This window comes from Tachysurus vachellii, chromosome 24 (genome assembly GCF_030014155.1).
Source record: "Tachysurus vachellii isolate PV-2020 chromosome 24, HZAU_Pvac_v1, whole genome shotgun sequence".
Lineage (NCBI taxonomy): Eukaryota > Metazoa > Chordata > Actinopteri > Siluriformes > Bagridae > Tachysurus > Tachysurus vachellii.
In genome coordinates, this window is record NC_083483.1 from 16,833,922 (window position 1) to 16,855,471 (window position 21,550).

The window sequence follows — 21,550 nt, forward strand, 5'->3', positions numbered from 1 at the left end:
AAAGAAATAATGAGCATATTTCCACTTTGTGAAACTCGTCTTGCTCTCGCCTTGACTCGCCATTACTGCCTCACATACTTGAATAAATGGAAACACGCCCACAGTGCGGCGTCTTTGTGTTTACAGTGGTTGGCATCCACCAATCCTACAATGCGTCGCTGCTGTAAACAGGTTAGGCTGTAGGCTACACATCAGCCAAAATTAATTAATTTAAAAAAGTAACGGACAACCGCACCATATGGTAATGGTAACAGAGTTACTTTATTTAAACACGTTAGAGTATTAGTTACTGTCAAAAGTAACTGCCTTACAGTAACGTGTTACTAGTAACACATTACTGCCCAACACTGCTCGGCATGGCGTTTGCCTCAAAGTCAGAAAGTGGTTGTTTAGCTAAGAACGGACGACAGCAACTTCCTCTTCAGGCCAATTTAAATTCAATTTATATACAGCACCTGTCACCACTGATTACGGTGGAAGATCAGAGGAAGAAAGCCCCTCTTCACCCACATCAAGCTCCTTAGTGCCTGATGTGGAATGCAGCATGCATTCTTCCGGGTCGGGAGAAATCGCAGTGCAAGCACCCAAAACCGAGACAGAGTGAATGGAGTCAGGGGAGAGGGCAAGAGAAAGTTAAGGACCACTTCTTGCTCCACTTCCACTAACTCAGTGTGCTACATTTCTACAGTCTAGTTCCACCTGATATTGCTTTTGATGTCCACACTAGACGCATCTTGACAGTGATGCTAAGCATAGTTTAAGACCTACTTGGTAGGATTTTAAAATCCACTGCATGATAAATTAAGTTTTAATGTGATGCTTGACTCAACATTTCCATATTGAACTCACTTTTATAGCCCTTATATTATAGAATAGCCCTTATATTATAGAATCCTCTTAAATTTCTTTTATGATTATATTTTTTGGTTCATTTGTAATTGGGTTCTAGGTTATGAGTTATGAATTGATGTTTTCTTCTCACATTCATGTTTTCTAATACATATTATTACAACTGGAAACTATTGCTTTCAGTGTTTAAAGTTAAACAGAGTAGATCTGTTACAACATGAGAGTGGGTTTCAGATATTTATTTAGGATAGTGCCAAACAAACAGTCATGCAAGCTTAGTCAAGCTTTTTGTGAAGGTTTGGATGTTGCTGTACCCCCAGTTTCAGGTTCCAGGTTTGTTGATGGTGGAGCGGCTGATCACTTATTGTCCCAGAATACCCACATATTTATCTCACCTTCTGGCTCTTCCTTTTACTTATACTGTCATAGCTAGACTTGATTATTCAACAAAACCATTAACAGGAGAGGAGATTATACACACAGAGCAAAACTAATGTTTCAAGCTCTACATAAATCAATCTGAAATGGAATGATTTAGACATGGAGTCAATGTCACTCTGTATATAGAAAGGATTCGTGTTTTCGTCTACTGCACATGTAACTCTATTAACTAAAGGATTTTTCATTTTCTAATTATGTTTCATACATAACATACATGCTTGGTGTGAAAACTTGGTGATTAAACAATGCAGGTTAAGACAGGAATGCAGGTCCACTTGAATCTCAGCTTATGTGTAGATCATGTGTAGTCAATCACATGGCCATAAAAATATACCAATTCTTTTTAGTTTGTAGAATAAAAATGATTAAAATAAACATTGTTTTAAAGCACAGGAGACCACTGTATTGATATGTTAGGTTACATTTAGATAGAATAAGATAATTCTGCTAATCTTCTGCTTATCTCATCATGTGTTGTCAAACCTCGTAATTTCTCAGCTCAGCCTCTCACCAAAAAATGTTGGATTTTTGCCAAGCTGGTTTGGAAGATATTTAAAGAGATGCAAATGATGTTGGAGCATCATTTTTTTAATCCAACACACATAATAATATTCTGCACACTACAACTAGCACAGGTGAGTTTAAATGCAAACAGCTATTTCTGCTAAGAAAGAACTATAATGAATAATTAATTAAACAAACACATTCTTATAATTGTAATTATGTATAGAAACTATTCATGTAATGCAAAAATGTATAATAATAATAATAATTTCTGTTATTATTATTATTATTATTATTATTATTATTATTATTATTATTATTATTTAAAGAGAGTTTCAATGTGACTGATTAGTTGGGAAAATCAAACTCATTAAACTCACTTAAAATAAGACATTTTAAAATCCTTTATAATGTTGAATTATGACTGAGAGATGAAAGTTATTTGCATGTATATATTTATTATTCTTTTAAATTAATTTTAAGTCAATTGTTTTATTATATATTTAGTTTATAATGCTTAAAATGTTCTATATTAATTTAGACATTATTATTATTATTATTATTATTATTATTATTATTATTATTATTATTATTATTATTATTACATTTACAGCATTTGGCAGACACCCTTATCCAGAGCGATGTACATAAGTGCTTAAATCTCTAACATTAAATACATTAATGCTGGCTCACTAGGTTACATACTTAAGATACAATGAGTTTAAAACATTCAAAGTTACAATGAAATAGTGTCAAAGGTTTATATTTATTTTTTATTTTATTATTATTATTATTATTATTATTATTATTATTATTATTATTATTATTATTATTATTTGATTACAGAATCAAGTCATGCTGCTGTTCCTGATGTTGACTTTGTCCTCACTGGGCCACTCGACTCCTCTCTTTAACACGTCCCTGCCACTGGACTGTGAAGATGTTTATGATCTAAAGATAAGCGAAATGGAGAACGCCTCTGTTCCCAATGGAGTGTACACCATTTACCCAGCAGGGCCTAATAAACCTGTGAAGGTGTACTGTGATATGGGCTGCCTGGAAAATGGTGGCCACCAGGATGAGCAGTGGACAGTGAGTAAGAACATGAATCTGTTTAAGGCTGAGTGAGATCACTCTAATGGTAAATAAAGGTGATGAACTGTTTGCTTCGGGTTTTCTGAAATCTACTCATTTTTCCTCATTGTTTTTTTTCCTATGTACACCATGCTGTATAATCCACAAACCAGGTGATTCAGAGGAGAATCAATGGCAATGTGAGTTTCTATCGACCATGGCAGCAGTATAAGAATGGGTTTGGTGATCCTGCTGGTGAATACTGGCTAGGTGAGAGAACACAGTGGAACAAACAAACAAATAATTATATAAATAAATATAGAAATAATAATAATAATATAATAAGAATAAGGCAAGCTAAATAAAAGTACTACAAATATATAAGATTACTGTTGTATGAACAGTCCTAGCTGTAATTATCACATTAATAGCTCTTTTTATACTCATTATTCTCTAGTTAAAAAACAGCACTTGATACAGCACCTTCTATTATTAGGAATTTCCTTCTTTTAGTGTGTGCAGTGAATGGTACTCATGTATAATAAAGCTCATGATTTATTTTTTAAATAAATTTAATTCCAGGTCTGGAGAACATGTACGTGATGACCAACACAGAGAAGTATCAGCTGAGAGTGGACATGGAGGATTTTGAAAAAGGCAGTGCCTACGCCCAGTACAATACATTCTATATCAGCCAAGAATCCACTAACTACATGCTGAATATTGCTGGCTACATCAACGGAGGAGCAGGTGAGCAACTCAGTACACACCACTTCTAATACTGAAAATACACACATCAGTATTCAGACATCTTACTTAACTACATACTTCAGTAGAGTGCATCTGATTAACATAAACACTGACTTTATGATATTTTATGTATTCAACTAATCTAAATGGGAAATTAGTAAAACACTAAATTTCAACTAAACTAAATAGTAAAATACTCAAATATCCTTCACACACAATACAATTTCACAAATCCAATTTTGTATCTCAGTTCACCCTAGACATGAGTACAAATATATATATAGAGAACTTAATAATCTGAATGTGGAGTTCAGGAATTCAATTTATACTGTTTGGTTGGTTGCTGAAAGTTACATGACAGCGTTTATTTGTCATTAAATGGCACATTTTATTACACTACATCATCGAATGTTCAAACTGCTTGTCACACTGTCCTCTGTTGTGTTTTTTCCAGGTGATTCTTTGTCCTATGTGAATGGAAGAGGTTTTTCAACCTTTGACAAAGATCCAACAGGAAACTGTGCCGAGTCTAACGCTGGAGGATTTTGGTACAACTATTGGTACTACTATTGGTACTGGTCACCATGCCACTATGCCAACCCCAATGGCCTGTACAAATACGGGAATGTGGGCACAGCATATTCAGGGATCATGTGGCAGTCCTGGAAAGGTTACTACTACTCACTGAAGACCATCGTGATGAAGATCAGGCGCATTCGTGTGGAAGATCTCACAAAACCTTAGCTTTCCAGACCTAGAAAGCCAGAAGAATAGTGAGAAAGTCTAATATCTCTGAATGATATTGGTGACAGATCTTCAGGAAAATGTCAAAATCTACTTATCCATTAATCCTTATAATCATTATTTGGGTTTATCCTGTGGTACATACCCCTGTCATGTCTTCCTTTCTCGGTTGTATTAGTTTCCATTCTTAATGAAATAGGTACAGTTATATAAAGGATTACTTTTATACGCAATTTTGATTAAAAGTTCTTTGTGTTCATTAATCTTTCACTTCTTTTCGACTTTATATAATGAATGAAAATCCAATATATTCTGTATGAAATAAAGATTGAGCAAGAGCAATTGAGTCCAGTCTTACATTCCTCAATTTTGTAACAACACACCTTGCTTATTACTTTATTTACATGTAACTGGGAAAAAGGCTGCAGCTTTAAGGTGTTAATGAAAATCTTCATCATCATGGTGTGCAGATGACACACAGTACTATACACACTCTACTATATGCTTAGCAGGGATGAATAAAGTCATTAACCACTAAAAAACCTCAGCAGTTCCTTAGTAATACTGTATACGTGACCCTTTGAAGGATGTTGCACTTGTTCATTAAGACACCTTGTTGGTAAACTCTATCAAATCAAATCAGCTTGAACAAACACATCAGTGATCTCTACAATACAACATACCACCACACTGTAATATCTCAGTAGGCACAGACCTTATATGTGCTTATTTATAATGAAGGCATTACACACATCTGAGCAGTTTATTGTCCCTTTGAGACCATGTACAGAAATTGGAGTAATTCCAAACACTCAGCTAATTTATAATGTCTGTTCCTATTCATTATATAATTTATATTTCATTATACTCTTGTAGACTGCTTAAATAATTAAGTCAGTGTCTGAATATTTATGGACCTGTCTGTATAGCTGTATATTTTGTATACATGTAAGTTTTATTTATTTAGTACAAATTGATGTTTAGTTTTATTTTTAGTCTCCTGTATTATCAATACACAACATTTTGCAACTTTTCCAACAGAAAATGAAATGTAGAAAAACGTTTGTACAGTATGTTAGGAAAGTAAGCCACATATTCTGCAAAAGGCCACATTTTATACAATTCTACTGCTGGGAAAAAAGAAGTGAATGTTACAGTCTCATAATGAACTGCAGCAGATTGTCCTACACAGTAAAACCTCCCAACTTGTTTTCTTATACACCTGCACACAGTGTACCTGAGACATCTGATGTGTTTTAAAGCAAATGATTGTCACACAAATACTGACATTGTTTAGTTTATTACTGTTTCTTGCACTTTTTTATTGTTTAATTTATTATTTTTATTTTTAAATACATACACACATTACATATATATATTTTAAAATGCCTTTCAAGTTTATTATCTAAAGAACAATCTGATAACATCAATCATTACACAGGGGCAAATATGAACAGTATTTAGTACTCTGACCAGCAGGCAGCTAGTTGGACTGGTCCTGTCTGTCTTCGACCTTAATGATCAACATTTATAGGGAAAAAAACACTCATTTCCTCATACTTGATGAGCTTGTTTTTGTAAATGTGTCATTTTCATTTTTTTGTACTGTTGTGGAATTTTGGAGAAAATAACACACTGGCAGGAATGGGTAGGAGTAAAAAGGTTAACCATTTATTTGTACTGCTGTGCAACAACACCAAACACTCTTTGAAACTGTTGTTACAATGGGTATTTATCATCAACTTTTAGTCACAAACAACATCTCATTCTAAAATGTTCCATTAGAGTACCACACCCAATTTTTATTTCAAATTAATCAGATTTTAAGTTATCTTCTACCGCTTATCCGAACTACCTCGGGTCACGGGGAGCCTGTGCCTATCTCAGGCGTCATCGGGCATCAAGGCAGGATACACCCTGGACGGAGTGCCAACCCATCGCAGGGCACACACACACATTCACTCACGCAATCACACACTAGGGACAATTTTCCAGAGATGCCAATCAACCTACCATGCATGTCTTTGGACCGGGGGAGGAAACCGGAGTACCCGGAGGAAACCCCCGAGGCACGGGGAGAACATGCAAACTCCACACACACAAGGTGGAGGCGGGAGTCGAACCCCGACACTGGAGGTGTGAGGCAAACGTGCTAACCACTAAGCCACCGTGTTCCCCATAATATAATATAATATAATATAATATAATATAATATAATATAATATAATATAATAAGCACACCTGTTAATCCAACAGTGCAGTTCTCTCTCCTTCTCTTTTGTCATCTCCAGCAATATTTTCCCAAATACCTGTAATATTTGTACTGTGTATTACATTAAACAACAGGCTTTAAAATAATACAGAATAATGTTTGAAAACTTATAAACAGAAACAAAGAAGTGTCCTACAGATTTGTATTTTTATGTACTCTGGCTCCATGCACATTGGTTTTATGCATTTCAATCGCCACTGTAATATCATCTATTGCACCATCACCCAAATATTAACACTTACTAGTCACTATATTTGCTTCCGGATTTACTGACTTAAATAACACGACCAGACCATGTATACTTTGTAAAGTATCGTCAGTTTACCTGAGTACCAAGCCTTGTTCTATTGCTATTGTTTGATTTCAGGATTTGCTCTCTTTGTTTCTATGGTTCTGATTTGTTTGCCTCGCTGATTGCTTTCTGTTATTTCCTTTGTCTCATGTTTTGTCTTGTAGGCCCCTGTTTTCTAATAAAATTCTGCATATGGATTCTACTTCTTCTTTTTCAGCCTCTGCTTCTTAGAGCCACAAACAACAACATTGAGGATGAATCTTTCCTGTCAAAAACCCATAAACATTGTGAGAGAAGATTTACTTTCATCAGTATGAAATCTTTAGCGGACAGCAAATTTACACTGTCATACAAGTTGTACACTCATTACTTTACATTGGAGCAAAGTGTCATTTCTTCAGTGTTGTCACATGAAAAGATATACTTAAATATTTACAAAAAGGTGAGTGGTGTTCTCACTTCTGTCAGATACTGTATATGCATAGCATGTGGGGAATAACATTTTTTTGGCTCATTGTTTGAGTGGAGAAATGGAACTCAACGCTGCATCATGGCCTGACCATATGTCAACGTCAATATTGATAGAGGTTGTGTTCAGGGTGTGAAGGGTTTTTAGTGATTTTTTTCTGCCCAGTTTCTGGTTGTTGTATGGCAGGGGAGCACCAATTAGTTTTACTGCTATTTTTACTGTGTGTTGCAGTCTGTTCCTATCCTGTTTTGTTGCCTCTCCAAACCAGACGGTGATGGATGTGCACAGGACAAATTCAATGACTGCAGTGTAGAACACCATCAACAGCTCTTGTGGCAGACCAAACTTCCTTAATTGACGTAAAAAGTACATCCTCAGCTGGGCCCGGGTGACACTGGGCTGTTGGATATAGTGAGGGGGAGTAGTGTTGAGGGGTCTTTCCTAAAGTCCACTATCATCTCCACAGTTTTGAGGGTGTTTAGCTCTAGACTGTTCTGACTGCCCCATAGCACCAACCGCTTCACCTCCTGCTGGTATGCAGACTCATTGCCATCTTGGCTGAGACAGATGAGCGTAGTATCATCTGAAAATTTCAGGAGTTTAACAGTTGGGTCACTTGACGTGCAGTCATTAGTATAGAAGGAGAATAGCAGCGGGGAGAGGACACATCCCTGTGGAGCACCAGTGCTGATTGTCTGAATACTGGCAGTAACCAGTACCAGTAACCTCCCAGTCTCACCTGTTGTTTCCTGCTTGTCAGGAAGCTGGTGAGCCACTGACAGATGGCAGGGTGTATAATGAGCTTTAAGAATTTGGAGTGGAGAATTTCCGGAATTATTGTATTAAAAGCCGAACTGAAGTCGACAAACAGAATCCGGGCGTATGTCCCTGGGCAGTCCAGTTGTTGCAGAATGTAGTGCAGCCCTGTTGACCAGTTGATCTCTTTGCTCAATAGGCAAACTTTAGGGGATCCAGCATCTATCTGTTAGAGTCTTTATCCATCCATCCATCCATTTTCCACCACTTATCCGGAACCTGGTCGCGGGGGCAGCAGTCTACGCCCAGACTTCCCTCTCCCCAGACACTTCCTCCAGCTCTTCCGGGGGAATACCGAGGCGTTCCCAGGCCAGCCGAGAGACATAGTCCCTCCAGCATGTCCTAGGTCTTCCCTGGGGCCTCCTCCCAGTTGGACATGCCCGGAACACCTCCCCAGGGAGGTGTCCAGGAGGCATTTGACACAGATGACCGAGCCACCTCAGCTGACTCCTCTCAATGTGGACGAGCAGGGGCTCTAATCTGAGCTCCTCACGAGTGACTGAGCTTCTCACCCTATCTCTAAGGGAGCACCCAGCCACCCTGAGGAGGAAACTCATTTCGGCCGCCTGTATCCGGGATCTTGTCCTTCCGGTCAAGACCCAAAGCTCATGACCATAGGTTAGGGTAGGAACATAGATCGACTGGTAAATAGAGAGCTTTGCCTTGCGGCTCAGCTCTCGCTTCACCACAACAGACCGTATCGACCGCATCACTGCAGAGGATACACCGATCCGCCTGTCGATCTCCCGCTCCATCCTTCCCTCAAACTTAAACTCTTCCACTTGAGGCAAGAGCTCTCCACCAACCTGAAGGGGGCAAGCCACCCTTTTCCGGCTGAGGGACCGGGATGATTGTAGAGAGTTTAAAGCAGGAGGGGACCTCACACAGCTCCAGTGATCTGTTGAAGATATGGGTGAATATAGGAGCCAGTTTGGTGAGCACATGCTTTGAGACAGGATGGGGAGACACCATCTGGGCCAGGAGCTTTCCTTGTCTTCTGTCTCTGAAAGAGCCGATTCACATCTTCTTGGTGAATGGTGTACAGGTAAAGCCTTTGGAAAAAGCAGCTGGAGGAGTGAGGAAAACTAGAGGGGACAGGGAGTTGACCCCTCAGGGGTAAACAAATCCTTTTTGCTAGGCTGAATATCTGTTATATGCCATTCACAACCTGCAGTTAGAGTTGCCATTCCCCAGGCTGCAGTCCCTGTATTGAGAGGAAGACTGTTCCTGGATGATATACCCTGGAATGTAGTTATAACTTAAATCTCTATAATAGAGGACCCTTTTCCACATATGAAATGTACAAAGACCATGGTGCTTAACCCTTATGATCTTGGACGTGTGATTGCAAGGAGCAAAGGGAATGCTATAGGAACATATCTTTGAGGAAGTTGTGTCTGAAGCTCTGTGTGTGCACACATCAATATAATAGCATGGGAAAGACACGTGATGAAGTGATTATGTGCCAGCAAGTCCATATAAGGACATCTACATCACATTACTCTAACTTCTATTTGTCTGAAGGAAGAGCCAGAGGATGCAGCTTCTCAATCCCTTCTCAGAGAACCAGGTTACCTACGTAATCTGGTGTAGATCACTTTCGAGGAAACTCACCGCTGCATAAAGGCTCTATGGGAACAAATCTTTTGAGAGAGGACAAGGCTAGGAGCAGAGCTGTCTTCAGGGTCAAAACCTCCTCAGAAGCTGACTCCATGGGCTCAAAGGGGTTTCCAGCAGCCCCTCCAGGACCACAGAGAGGTCCATGGAAGGAAGGCACAGAAAAAGGAGCAGATCTGGAGGGTTCATGGGCATAGAGTACTTGGTGCACTGGGTTGTCTGGATGCTTTTGGCTTACCACCCTCACAAGTCACTCAGGTTTGCAGACTGTGGGGTGGTGGGATGCTTTAAATCCCAGGGCTCTAGCCTTTTAGCTATGCTGTCATAGCTGGTCTTGATGGCCTGTCTGCATGTTGCACATAATTTACATTGTCCATCACATGAGTACAATCATACCTAACAATTTTCTCCTCTCTCTCTCTCTCTCTCTCTCTCTCGCTATATATGCTACGCTCAAGCTCCCAGTGTTAATAGTTCCTAGAGATTGTTTTTTCTTACAGAGCTACTTCGTTGGATTGCTTTGAAAGACAAGATGAAAGATGAAGTTGAGGACAGACATGCTTTCATTGTGGTGGAGTCTCAAACTGCCCCCAAAAAGGTGGTTCTTCTAGAAAGAGAAAACACAAACCTGAGACCTAGAGACCTCATATGGGCAAGCACAGCATCTCGATGACTGGCCGCCATAGCCTTTTGGCTGGGCAAGAACATAACCCTTATAAACCTGAGGGGATGTTTGCCAGGATGAAAGCTCACACCCCTGAGACAGAGCTGGAATGGCCTCATGTGAAGCTGACCCAAAAGGACAATGTTAGCTGCTGCCAAAATTGGCTGTGCCTTGGCGACAGAGAGGCCACTCCCGAGCTCCCAGTGTTCAGAGTTCCTAGCCTGATCGTCTCTTCTTACAGAGCTTCTTTGCTGAATAGCTTTTACTGCTGACAAGATGGAAGCCACTCAAGCACCCAAAAAAGTGGTTCTCTGAGAAGGAGAAAACACACTCTTTTCTGGGTTCAACCTGAGACCTAGAGACCTCATTTGGGCAAGCATAGCATCTCGGTGACTTGCCGCCATAACCTTTCGGCTGGGCAAGAACATTCAGTACATGGATGCTCTGGAGATGCAGCAGTGCCAGGGCAACGTCCATGCACTTTGTAAATGTGCGTGGAGAAAGAGCTAGGCCAAAAGGAAGAGCACGATACTGGCATGCTTCGCCCCTGAAAGCTGTTGTGGAAGTTTTGAGGTTTGAGAGAATTAAAGCATAAAATATCACACCAATAGGCACGGGCAAATGTAAAAAAAAGGTTCCACGGTTTATTGTGTTCAGCTTTGCAGAAGGACCCAACACTCCACGAGTAAAATCAGAGATGATGGGGCCAATCATTAATAACATCAGTATTTTATATACCGGAAAAAAATGAAACAGGACATGTAAAAGCCAAAACATCATCCACCATTGGTTTAGAAGCATCGCCTGCTCATCTTCTGACAAAACTAATCCCACGGGAACAACTAAGGTCTCACAGGAAAGGTCTGATAGATGCAGTGTTGAAAAGAAACTATAGTCACAATAACTACCAGCCATGGGAAATATAGAAGCATAGAAGGACAGATTCGTGTGAACATCTCTAAAGTGAAAATTTCCACTACAAAGCATAGGAGCATATTCCTTTGTTGTTCCTCAAACCTGAAAAACTTTCTGTGTCCTTTATACGAAAATAAGCATCTTTGAGGTCTTTTGTCACAAAGCAGTCCATGGACCTAATCAGGGACGCAATTACCTTGGGTGTAAACATCTTGAACTTGTAAGTCTTGTAAGAGTTGCAGCCCCTGCAATTTATCTTGAGAAAAACAAAATTTCGGCTCTAATAGCCAGGGTCCCTCCCTGGGAGGGTAACATGTTTCCTCCCTTTCCCTCCCTTTCCTCAGTAGCATGAGAAGTTCTTGGACAAACCTTGGGATCCTCTTAGGTACACTGAAACTGCGCACTGTCCGGTGCTAACGCAGGGTACAGATCTGTGCAAGGAAAAAAGCAGGCGCACACCCTACTGCTCCCCGAAGCGGCAGAGGCAGCGGGGCAGGAAGTATGGGAAGACTTCCTGAAAAGGATGCTCCTAGGAACCCCAGCCCATGGGTGTCAGGATTCATTCTATGCCCGCCTGGCCGAGATGATGGACCAGAGGTTCCCTCTCGCCTGACAGGTCTGGGCCTGGGCATGCTGACCAGCCTCTATTGTCTTTGACAGAGGGCTCGGCCCACCACAGAGATAACCCGCAAGCGTCTCTTCCATCCTAGGCATCACCAAATTCCCATGATTTTCAAACCCTATTTTAGCTAAAAATTCAGACATGGTTGGGGAAAAATATGCGCTGAAAAGGGATTTTCCCAAGACTTCGATACCTCGGCATCAGTGTTGTGCTACTCACTCACTCACTCACTCATCTTCTACCGCTTATCCGAACTACCTCACGGGGAGCCTGTGCCTATCTCAGGCGTCATCGGGCATCAAGGCAGGAGTACCCGGAGGAAACCCCCGAGGCACGGGGAGAACATGCAAACTCCACACACACAAGGTGGAGGTGGGAATCGAACCCCCATCCCTGGAGGTGTGAGGTGAACCACTAAGCCACCGTGCCCCCCAGTGTTGTGCTAGTTATTAAGAAATAGTAACTAGTTACAGTTACTAGTTACTTCATTCAAAAAGTAACTCAATTACTTTGTTGATTACTTACACCAAAAAGTAACGCATTACTGTTAAAAGTAAATTTTTAGTTACTTTTTTAAAGAAATAATGAGCATATTTCCACTTTGTGAAACTCGTCTTGCTCTCGCCTTGACTCGCCATTACTGCCTCACATACTTGAATAAATGGAAAAACGCCCACAGTGCGGCGTCTTTGTGTTTACAGTGGTTGGCATCCACCAATCCTACAATGCGTCGCTGCTGTAAACAGGTTAGGCTGTAGGCTACACATCAGCCAAAATTAATTAATTTAAAAAAGTAACGGACAACCGCACCATATGGTAATGGTAACAGAGTTACTTTATTTAAACACGTTAGAGTATTAGTTACTGTCAAAAGTAACTGCCTTACAGTAACGTGTTACTAGTAACACATTACTGCCCAACACTGCTCGGCATGGCGTTTGCCTCAAAGTCAGAAAGTGGTTGTTTAGCTAAGAACGGACGACAGCAACTTCCTCTTCAGGCCAATTTAAATTCAATTTATATACAGCACCTGTCACCACTGATTACGGTGGAAGATCAGAGGAAGAAAGCCCCTCTTCACCCACATCAAGCTCCTTAGTGCCTGATGTGGAATGCAGCATGCATTCTTCCGGGTCGGGAGAAATCGCAGTGCAAGCACCCAAAACCGAGACAGAGTGAATGGAGTCAGGGGAGAGGGCAAGAGAAAGTTAAGGACCACTTCTTGCTCCACTTCCACTAACTCAGTGTGCTACATTTCTACAGTCTAGTTCCACCTGATATTGCTTTTGATGTCCACACTAGACGCATCTTGACAGTGATGCTAAGCATAGTTTAAGACCTACTTGGTAGGATTTTAAAATCCACTGCATGATAAATTAAGTTTTAATGTGATGCTTGACTCAACATTTCCATATTGAACTCACTTTTATAGCCCTTATATTATAGAATAGCCCTTATATTATAGAATCCTCTTAAATTTCTTTTATGATTATATTTTTTGGTTCATTTGTAATTGGGTTCTGGGTTATGAGTTGTGAATTGATGTTTTCTTCTCACATTCATGTTTTCTAATACATATTATTACAACTGGAAACTATTGCTTTCAGTGTTTAAAGTTAAACAGAGTAGATCTGTTACAACATGAGAGTGGGTTTCAGATATTTATTTAGGATAGTGCCAAACAAACAGTCATGCAAGCTTAGTCAAGCTTTTTGTGAAGGTTTGGATGTTGCTGTACCCCCAGTTTCAGGTTCCAGGTTTGTTGATGGTGGAGCGGCTGATCACTTATTGTCCCAGAATACCCACATATTTATCTCACCTTCTGGCTCTTCCTTTTACTTATACTGTCATAGCTAGACTTGATTATTCAACAAAACCATTAACAGGAGAGGAGATTATACACACAGAGCAAAACTAATGTTTCAAGCTCTACATAAATCAATCTGAAATGGAATGATTTAGACATGGAGTCAATGTCACTCTGTATATAGAAAGGATTCGTGTTTTCGTCTACTGCACATGTAACTCTATTAACTAAAGGATTTTTCATTTTCTAATTATGTTTCATACATAACATACATGCTTGGTGTGAAAACTTGGTGATTAAACAATGCAGGTTAAGACAGGAATGCAGGTCCACTTGAATCTCAGCTTATGTGTAGATCATGTGTAGTCAATCACATGGCCATAAAAATATACCAATTCTTTTTAGTTTGTAGAATAAAAATGATTAAAATAAACATTGTTTTAAAGCACAGGAGACCCCTGTATTGATATGTTAGGTTACATTTAGATAGAATAAGATAATTCTGCTAATCTTCTGCTTATCTCATCATGTGTTGTCAAACCTCGTAATTTCTCAGCTCAGCCTCTCACCAAAAAATGTTGGATTTTTGCCAAGCTGGTTTGGAAGATATTTAAAGAGATGCAAATGATGTTGGAGCATCATTTTTTTAATCCAACACACATAATAATATTCTGCACACTACAACTAGCACAGGTGAGTTTAAATGCAAACAGCTATTTCTGCTAAGAAAGAACTATAATGAATAATTAATTAAACAAACACATTCTTATAATTGTAATTATGTATAGAAACTATTCATGTAATGCAAAAATGTATAATAATAATAATAATTTCTGTTATTATTATTATTATTATTATTATTATTATTATTATTATTTAAAGAGAGTTTCAATGTGACTGATTAGTTGGGAAAATCAAACTCATTAAACTCACTTAAAATAAGACATTTTAAAATCCTTTATAATGTTGAATTATGACTGAGAGATGAAAGTTATTTGCATGTATATATTTATTATTCTTTTAAATTAATTTTAAGTCAATTGTTTTATTATATATTTAGTTTATAATGCTTAAAATGTTCTATATTAATTTAGACATTATTATTATTATTATTATTATTATTATTATTATTATTATTATTATTATTATTATTACAGCATTTGGCAGACACCCTTATCCAGAGCGATGTACATAAGTGCTTAAATCTCTAACATTAAATACATTAATGCTGGCTCACTAGGTTACATACTTAAGATACAATGAGTTTAAAACATTCAAAGTTACAATGAAATAGTGTCAAAGGTTTTTATTTATTTTTTATATTATTATTATTATTATTATTATTACTATTATTATTATTATTATTATTATTATTATTTGATTACAGAATCAAGTCATGCTGCTGTTCCTGATGTTGACTTTGTCCTCACTGGGCCACTCGACTCCTCTCTTTAACACGTCCCTGCCACTGGACTGTGAAGATGTTTATGATCTAAAGATAAGCGAAATGGAGAACGCCTCTGTTCCCAATGGAGTGTACACCATTTACCCAGCAGGGCCTAATAAACCTGTGAAGGTGTACTGTGATATGGGCTGCCTGGAAAATGGTGGCCACCAGGATGAGCAGTGGACAGTGAGTAAGAACATGAATCTGTTTAAGGCTGAGTGAAATCACTCTAATGGTAAATAAAGGTGATGAACTGTTTGCTTCGGGTTTTCTGAAATCTACTCATTTTCCCTCATTGTTTTTTTCCTATGTACACCATGCTGTATAATCCACAAACCAGGTGATTCAGAGGAGAATCAATGGCAATGTGAGTTTCTATCGACCATGGCAGCAGTATAAGAATGGGTTTGGTGATCCTGCTGGTGAATACTGGCTAGGTGAGAGAACACAGTGGAACAAACAAACAAATAATTATATAAATAAATATATAAATAATAATAATAATATAATAAGAATAAGGCAAGCTAAATAAAAGTACTACAAATATATAAGATTACTGTTGTATGAACAGTCCTAGCTGTAATCATCACATTAATAGTGCTTTATATTCTCAATAATCAGCAGTTAAAAAACAGCACTTGATACAGCACATTCTGCTATTAGGAATTTCCTTCTTTTAGTGTGTGCAGTGAATGGTACTCATGTATAATAAAGATCATGGTTTATTTTTTAAATAAATTTAATTCCAGGTCTGGAGAACATGTACGTGATGACCAACACAGAGAAGTATCAGCTGAGAGTGGACATGGAGGATTTTGAAAAAGGCAGTGCCTACGCCCAGTACAATACATTCTATATCAGCCAAGAATCCACTAACTACATGCTGAATATTGCTGGCTACATCAACGGAGGAGCAGGTGAGCAACTCAGTACACACCACTTCTAATACTGAAAATACACACATCAGTATTCAGACATCTTACTTAACTACATACTTCAGTAGAGTGCATCTGATTAACATAAACACTGACTTTATGATATTTTATGTATTCAACTAATCTAAATGGTAAATTAGTAAAACACTAAATTTCAACTAAACTAAATAGTAAAATACTCAAATATCCTTCACACACAATACAATTTCACAAATCCAATTTTGTATCTCAGTTCACCCTAGACATGAGTACAAATATATATAGAGAACTTAATAATCTGAATGTGGAGTTCAGGAATTCAATTTATACTGTTTGGTTGGTTGCTGAAAGTTACATGACAGCGTTTATTTGTCATTAAATGGCACATTTTATTACACTACATCATCGAATGTTCAAACTGCTTGTCACACTGTCCTCTGTTGTGTTTTTTCCAGGTGATTCTTTGTCCTATGTGAATGGAAGAGGTTTTTCAACCTTTGACAAAGATCCAACAGGAAACTGTGCCGAGTCTAACGCTGGAGGATTTTGGTACAACTATTGGTACTACTATTGGTACTGGTCACCATGCCACTATGCCAACCCCAATGGCCTGTACAAATACGGGAATGTGGGCACAGCATATTCAGGGATCATGTGGCAGTCCTGGAAAGGTTACTACTACTCACTGAAGACCATCGTGATGAAGATCAGGCGCATTCGTGTGGAAGATCTCACAAAACCTTAGCTTTCCAGACCTAGAAAGCCAGAAGAATAGTGAGAAAGTCTAATATCTCTGAATGATATTGGTGACAGATCTTCAGGAAAATGTCAAAATCTACTTATCCATTAATCCTTATAATCATTATTTGGGTTTATCCTGTGGTACATACCCCTGTCATGTCTTCCTTTCTCGGTTGTATTAGTTTCCATTCTTAATGAAATAGGTACAGTTATATAAAGGATTACTTTTATACGCAATTTTGATTAAAAGTTCTTTGTGTTCATTAATCTTTCACTTCTTTTCGACTTTATATAATGAATGAAAATCCAATATATTCTGTATGAAATAAAGATTGAGCAAGAGCAATTGAGTCCAGTCTTACATTCCTCAATTTTGTAACAACACACCTTGCTTATTACTTTATTTACATGTAACTGGGAAAAAGGCTGCAGCTTTAAGGTGTTAATGAAAATCTTCATCATCATGGTGTGCAGATGACACACAGTACTATACACACTCTACTATATGCTTAGCAGGGATGAATAAAGTCATTAACCACTAAAAAACCTCAGCAGTTCCTTAGTAATACTGTATACGTGACCCTTTGAAGGATGTTGCACTTGTTCATTAAGACACCTTGTTGGTAAACTCTATCAAATCAAAGCAGCTTGAACAATCACATCAGTGATCTCTACAAGACAACATACCATCACACTGTAATATCTCAGTAGTAACAGACCTTATATGTGCTTATTTATAATGAAGGCATAACACACACCTGGTCAACATCTGAGCAGTTTATTGTCCCTTTGATACCATCTTTAAAAATTTGTATAATTTCTAACACTCACTAATTTATAACATCTGCTCCTATTCATTATTTAATTTATATTTCATTATACTCTTGTAGACTGCTTAAATAATTAAGTCAGTGTCTGAATATATATGGATATGTCTGTATAGCTGTATATTTTGTATACATGTAAGTATTAAGGCACCCAGTTTTATTTATTTAGTACAAATTGATGTTTAGTTTTTAGTCTTCTTATGCACCTGCACACAGTGAACCTGAGGCATCTGATGTGTTTTAAAGTAAATGGTTGTCACACAAACACTGACTTTGTTCATTTTATTACTGTTTCTTGCACTTTTTTACTGTTTACTTCTATTATTTTTAAATAAATATATATAGTAAAATATTTTAAAATGCCTTTCACGTCTATTGTATCAAGAACAATCTGATAACATCAATCATTACACAGGGGCAAATATGAATAGTATTCAGTACTCTGACCAGCAGGCAGCTGGTTGGACTGGTCCTGTCTGTCTTCGACGTTTATGATCAACTCATTTATAGGAATAAACTAATTTCCTCATACTTGATGAGCTTGTTTTTGTACTGTTGTGGAATTTTGGAGAAAATAACACACAGCCAGGAATGGGTAGGAGTAAAAAGGTTAACAATGTATTTGTACTGCTGTGCAACAAGACCAAACACTGTGAAACATGAAAAAGAAAAATTCCCGATCAGTTGTTACAATGGGTATTTATCATCAACTTTTAGTCACAAACAACATCTCATTTTAAAATTAAAGTACCACACACAATTTTTATTTCAAATTAATCAGATTTTAAGTCAGAAAATTATAATATAATATAATATAATATAATATAATATAATATAATAAGCACACCAGTATATAACAACAGTGCAGTTCTCCCTCCTTCTCTTTTGTCATCTCCATCAATACTTTCCCAAATACCTGTAATATTTGTACTGTGTATTACATTAAACAACAGACTTTAAAATAATACAGAATTATTTTTGAAAGCTTATAAACAGAATCACAGAAGTGTTGTACAATTTTATATACAATTTTTATATACAAAAATTGTACAATCTATTGCACCACCACTTCCTCGCCACCAGTGGGAGCCATCACCCAAATATTAATACTTACGGGTCACTCTATTCACTTCCAGTTTTACTGACTTAAATAACATGATCACACTATGTATACTCTGTAAAGTATCGTCAGTTTACCTGAGTACCAAGCCTTGTTCTATTGCAATCATTTAATTTCAAATTTTCTGTTTGTTCAGGATTTGCTCTCTTTGTCTCTGTGCTTCTGATTTGTTTGCCTCTCTGACTGCTTTCTGTTATTTCCTTTGTATGCTCTTGTTTTCTAAAAAAATTCTGCCTATGTATTCTACTTCTTCTTATTAGGCCTCTGCGCCTTACAGTAACAAACAACAATATTGAGGACGAATCTTATACGAACCCATAATCATTGTTAGAGAGAATTTACTTTCATCAGTATATATATGACATTAAGAACTATAAAAACTGCATATATATGCTTTAGCATTGTGGTGGATTACATTTTTCTGGCTTATTTTTTGAGTGGAGAAAGGGAACTCAATGCTGCTTCATGGCTTGATCCTATGACAATGTCAATACTGACACTGTCACATGAAAACTTCAGCCATCTGGCACCATGCAGAAAGCAAGAGACCAGAGGATACTTCTCAACAGAAGCTCTGAGGGCAGGTGCACTGCCCTGAGGGCAAACTCCTGCACTGCACAGACTGAGCAGTGGACTAGGCTCTAATGGTGCTTAATGGTACATACACAGAGCGCTTCCTGAAGACAAAGAAGCTGGAGTAATGTGACATAGATGCCCTTATATGGACTTGACGGCACTTCATCACGTGTTCTTGATGAATTATTAAATTGGCGTAAAGAAAGAAGCATTTCCACAGTGTCAGCCCTGACACAGCATTGAGTTCACCACACTGGGGTACCACAAAAAGGACCCACACTGATCTTGTGGTTTAGTATGCAATCCAGGCACTTGATGTGTGCAAAAATGACATCATCATGCCTTTCTGCCATCTCTCTTTACTTTTGCAAAATAAGCCAGTTGTGTCTATAATTCAAAGTACACGGATGACCTGGAGAGGCAAAGGAGCTAGAACAGCATCCATGCACGTAATGAATGTGCAAGGTGACAGAGCTAGGTTGGAAATAAGAGCTATGTATTGGTAAGCTTTGGCAACAAAAGTAAACCTGAGAAAATTCCTGTCTTCTTTGCTGGATTTTGTTATGATATGCGTCCTTTTAGATATCATGAGAAATCAGTGTGCTGGCAAAAAACAACTGAAGGGGCTGTGAGGGTGGGCCATTAAGGCACCCAGCTTCTGTGGAGATCCCACGTAGCAAGTAGAGACATTTAAGGTCAGATAGATGGTTTGTAGTCCAATCTGCTGGGAGAGCTGTTCTTTCGCACCCTTTCGAACCTTGGTAAACAGGTTTTATTCTCAGCCTGTCTGGCAGAGATGACAGACCTAAGGTCCTCTATCACCTGGTGTGGATTTCCCTGAATGTTGTGGCTGAACACCTGTCTCTGCAATGGGGAGCATGGGTCGCCCAAGGGGTAAACTCTTTGAACACCACAAACTGACACTTAGTCTCCTGGTATGTCGACAGCAGTGTTTACTACATCACCACACAGGCCCTGAGGAGACACTGGGGCATCCAGAAGAAACATTTTGTCCTTATTTAAAATATTTGTAAGATTTAGCCCACAGAGCCTCTCTGTGACAACCAGGGCTGCCAAGGAAAGGATGAGGGCACAAGCTGTTTGCTTAGTAGCACGGCGCGCAAGATCTGAGGCCCAATAAACTTCTGCTACTGTCTGCATGTTTAATCCCTCACTGCAGGCTAATTCCTTCTGCCAGAAAGATTGGTAGGTCTGCAAGACCTCCACGGCTGACAATGACAAGAAAACCTCCTAAATTGGGTGCGAATCCCTGTTCCATGCCAAGGCCAATGGTGCAGCCTTCCAAGCCAGGTTCCAATCCCTGTGTTCAAAGCCCTATGTAATGCCAAAGCCTTTGTGGTGGATTTCCTCTCAATCCAAACTGAATGCCAAGACCAAGGTGGTAGAATCACAGACCATTTCACAAACCATGCTTACTGCAGAGGCCAATATAGTGGCCTCCCAATCCCTGTTACAAGTGAAGATCATTGCCAAGGCCTATGTGGCAAACCCAGGCATTTACCCAACTCTGGGCTACACCAAACTGATACAGTTAAAAATAAACCAGATCTTGTGCTATTATTTTAATTATTATGGAATGACATATTAATAAGCGATTAAAAATAATTTTCAGTTGCCATTCACTGTGCTTCCATTTGTCATGTGGTGATTGTTGTTTGTCTGATAAGTTTTACAGAGACAGTCATTGGTCAACTTGATGATATTTTATTAACAGAACTCGTGTACGACACATCACATACGAACCTAGCTCTCCTGTGTTCTTAGTGCATACGCCCCCAGGGGGTGGGAGGACATTCTCAAAGAGCCCAACACATGGTTGAGGTGCAGCACATTAGAATATACAAATTACATTGTATTTCTGAACAGATCATTTATCACAATGATCTACAGCCCCTTCCTTTATCTGAAACCTCCTATCAGAGGGAAGAAAACATATTTAACAATGGACAGTACTGGCATGACACTGACTTGATCAATAACCAAGAATATGAATGACTTCTATTATAACATTGTATCCATTACAGTGAATTAATGAACGTTAACAGATACAAATCTCAAGATGTTTTCT

At 38.5% G+C, this 21,550-nt stretch overlaps 2 protein-coding genes across 2 annotated transcripts; both read left to right on the forward strand.

Moving 5' to 3' along the window:
* The first annotated feature begins 1,791 nt into the window (after positions 1-1,791).
* LOC132839671 (microfibril-associated glycoprotein 4-like) lies at positions 1,792-4,704 on the forward strand. Its single transcript, XM_060860776.1, has 5 exons — positions 1,792-1,925; positions 2,641-2,886; positions 3,042-3,138; positions 3,451-3,618; positions 4,073-4,704. The coding sequence occupies exons 1-5, from the start codon at positions 1,851-1,853 to the stop codon at positions 4,360-4,362; spliced, it is 876 nt and encodes a 291-aa protein (XP_060716759.1). The 5' UTR covers positions 1,792-1,850; the 3' UTR covers positions 4,363-4,704.
* Positions 4,705-14,395: 9,691 nt separating this feature from the next.
* Positions 14,396-17,284, forward strand: LOC132839712 (microfibril-associated glycoprotein 4-like). Its single transcript, XM_060860838.1, has 5 exons — positions 14,396-14,529; positions 15,224-15,469; positions 15,624-15,720; positions 16,033-16,200; positions 16,653-17,284. Exons 1-5 carry the CDS (start codon positions 14,455-14,457, stop codon positions 16,940-16,942), a joined length of 876 nt encoding a protein of 291 aa, XP_060716821.1. The 5' UTR covers positions 14,396-14,454; the 3' UTR covers positions 16,943-17,284.
* The last annotated feature ends 4,266 nt before the right edge of the window (positions 17,285-21,550 follow it).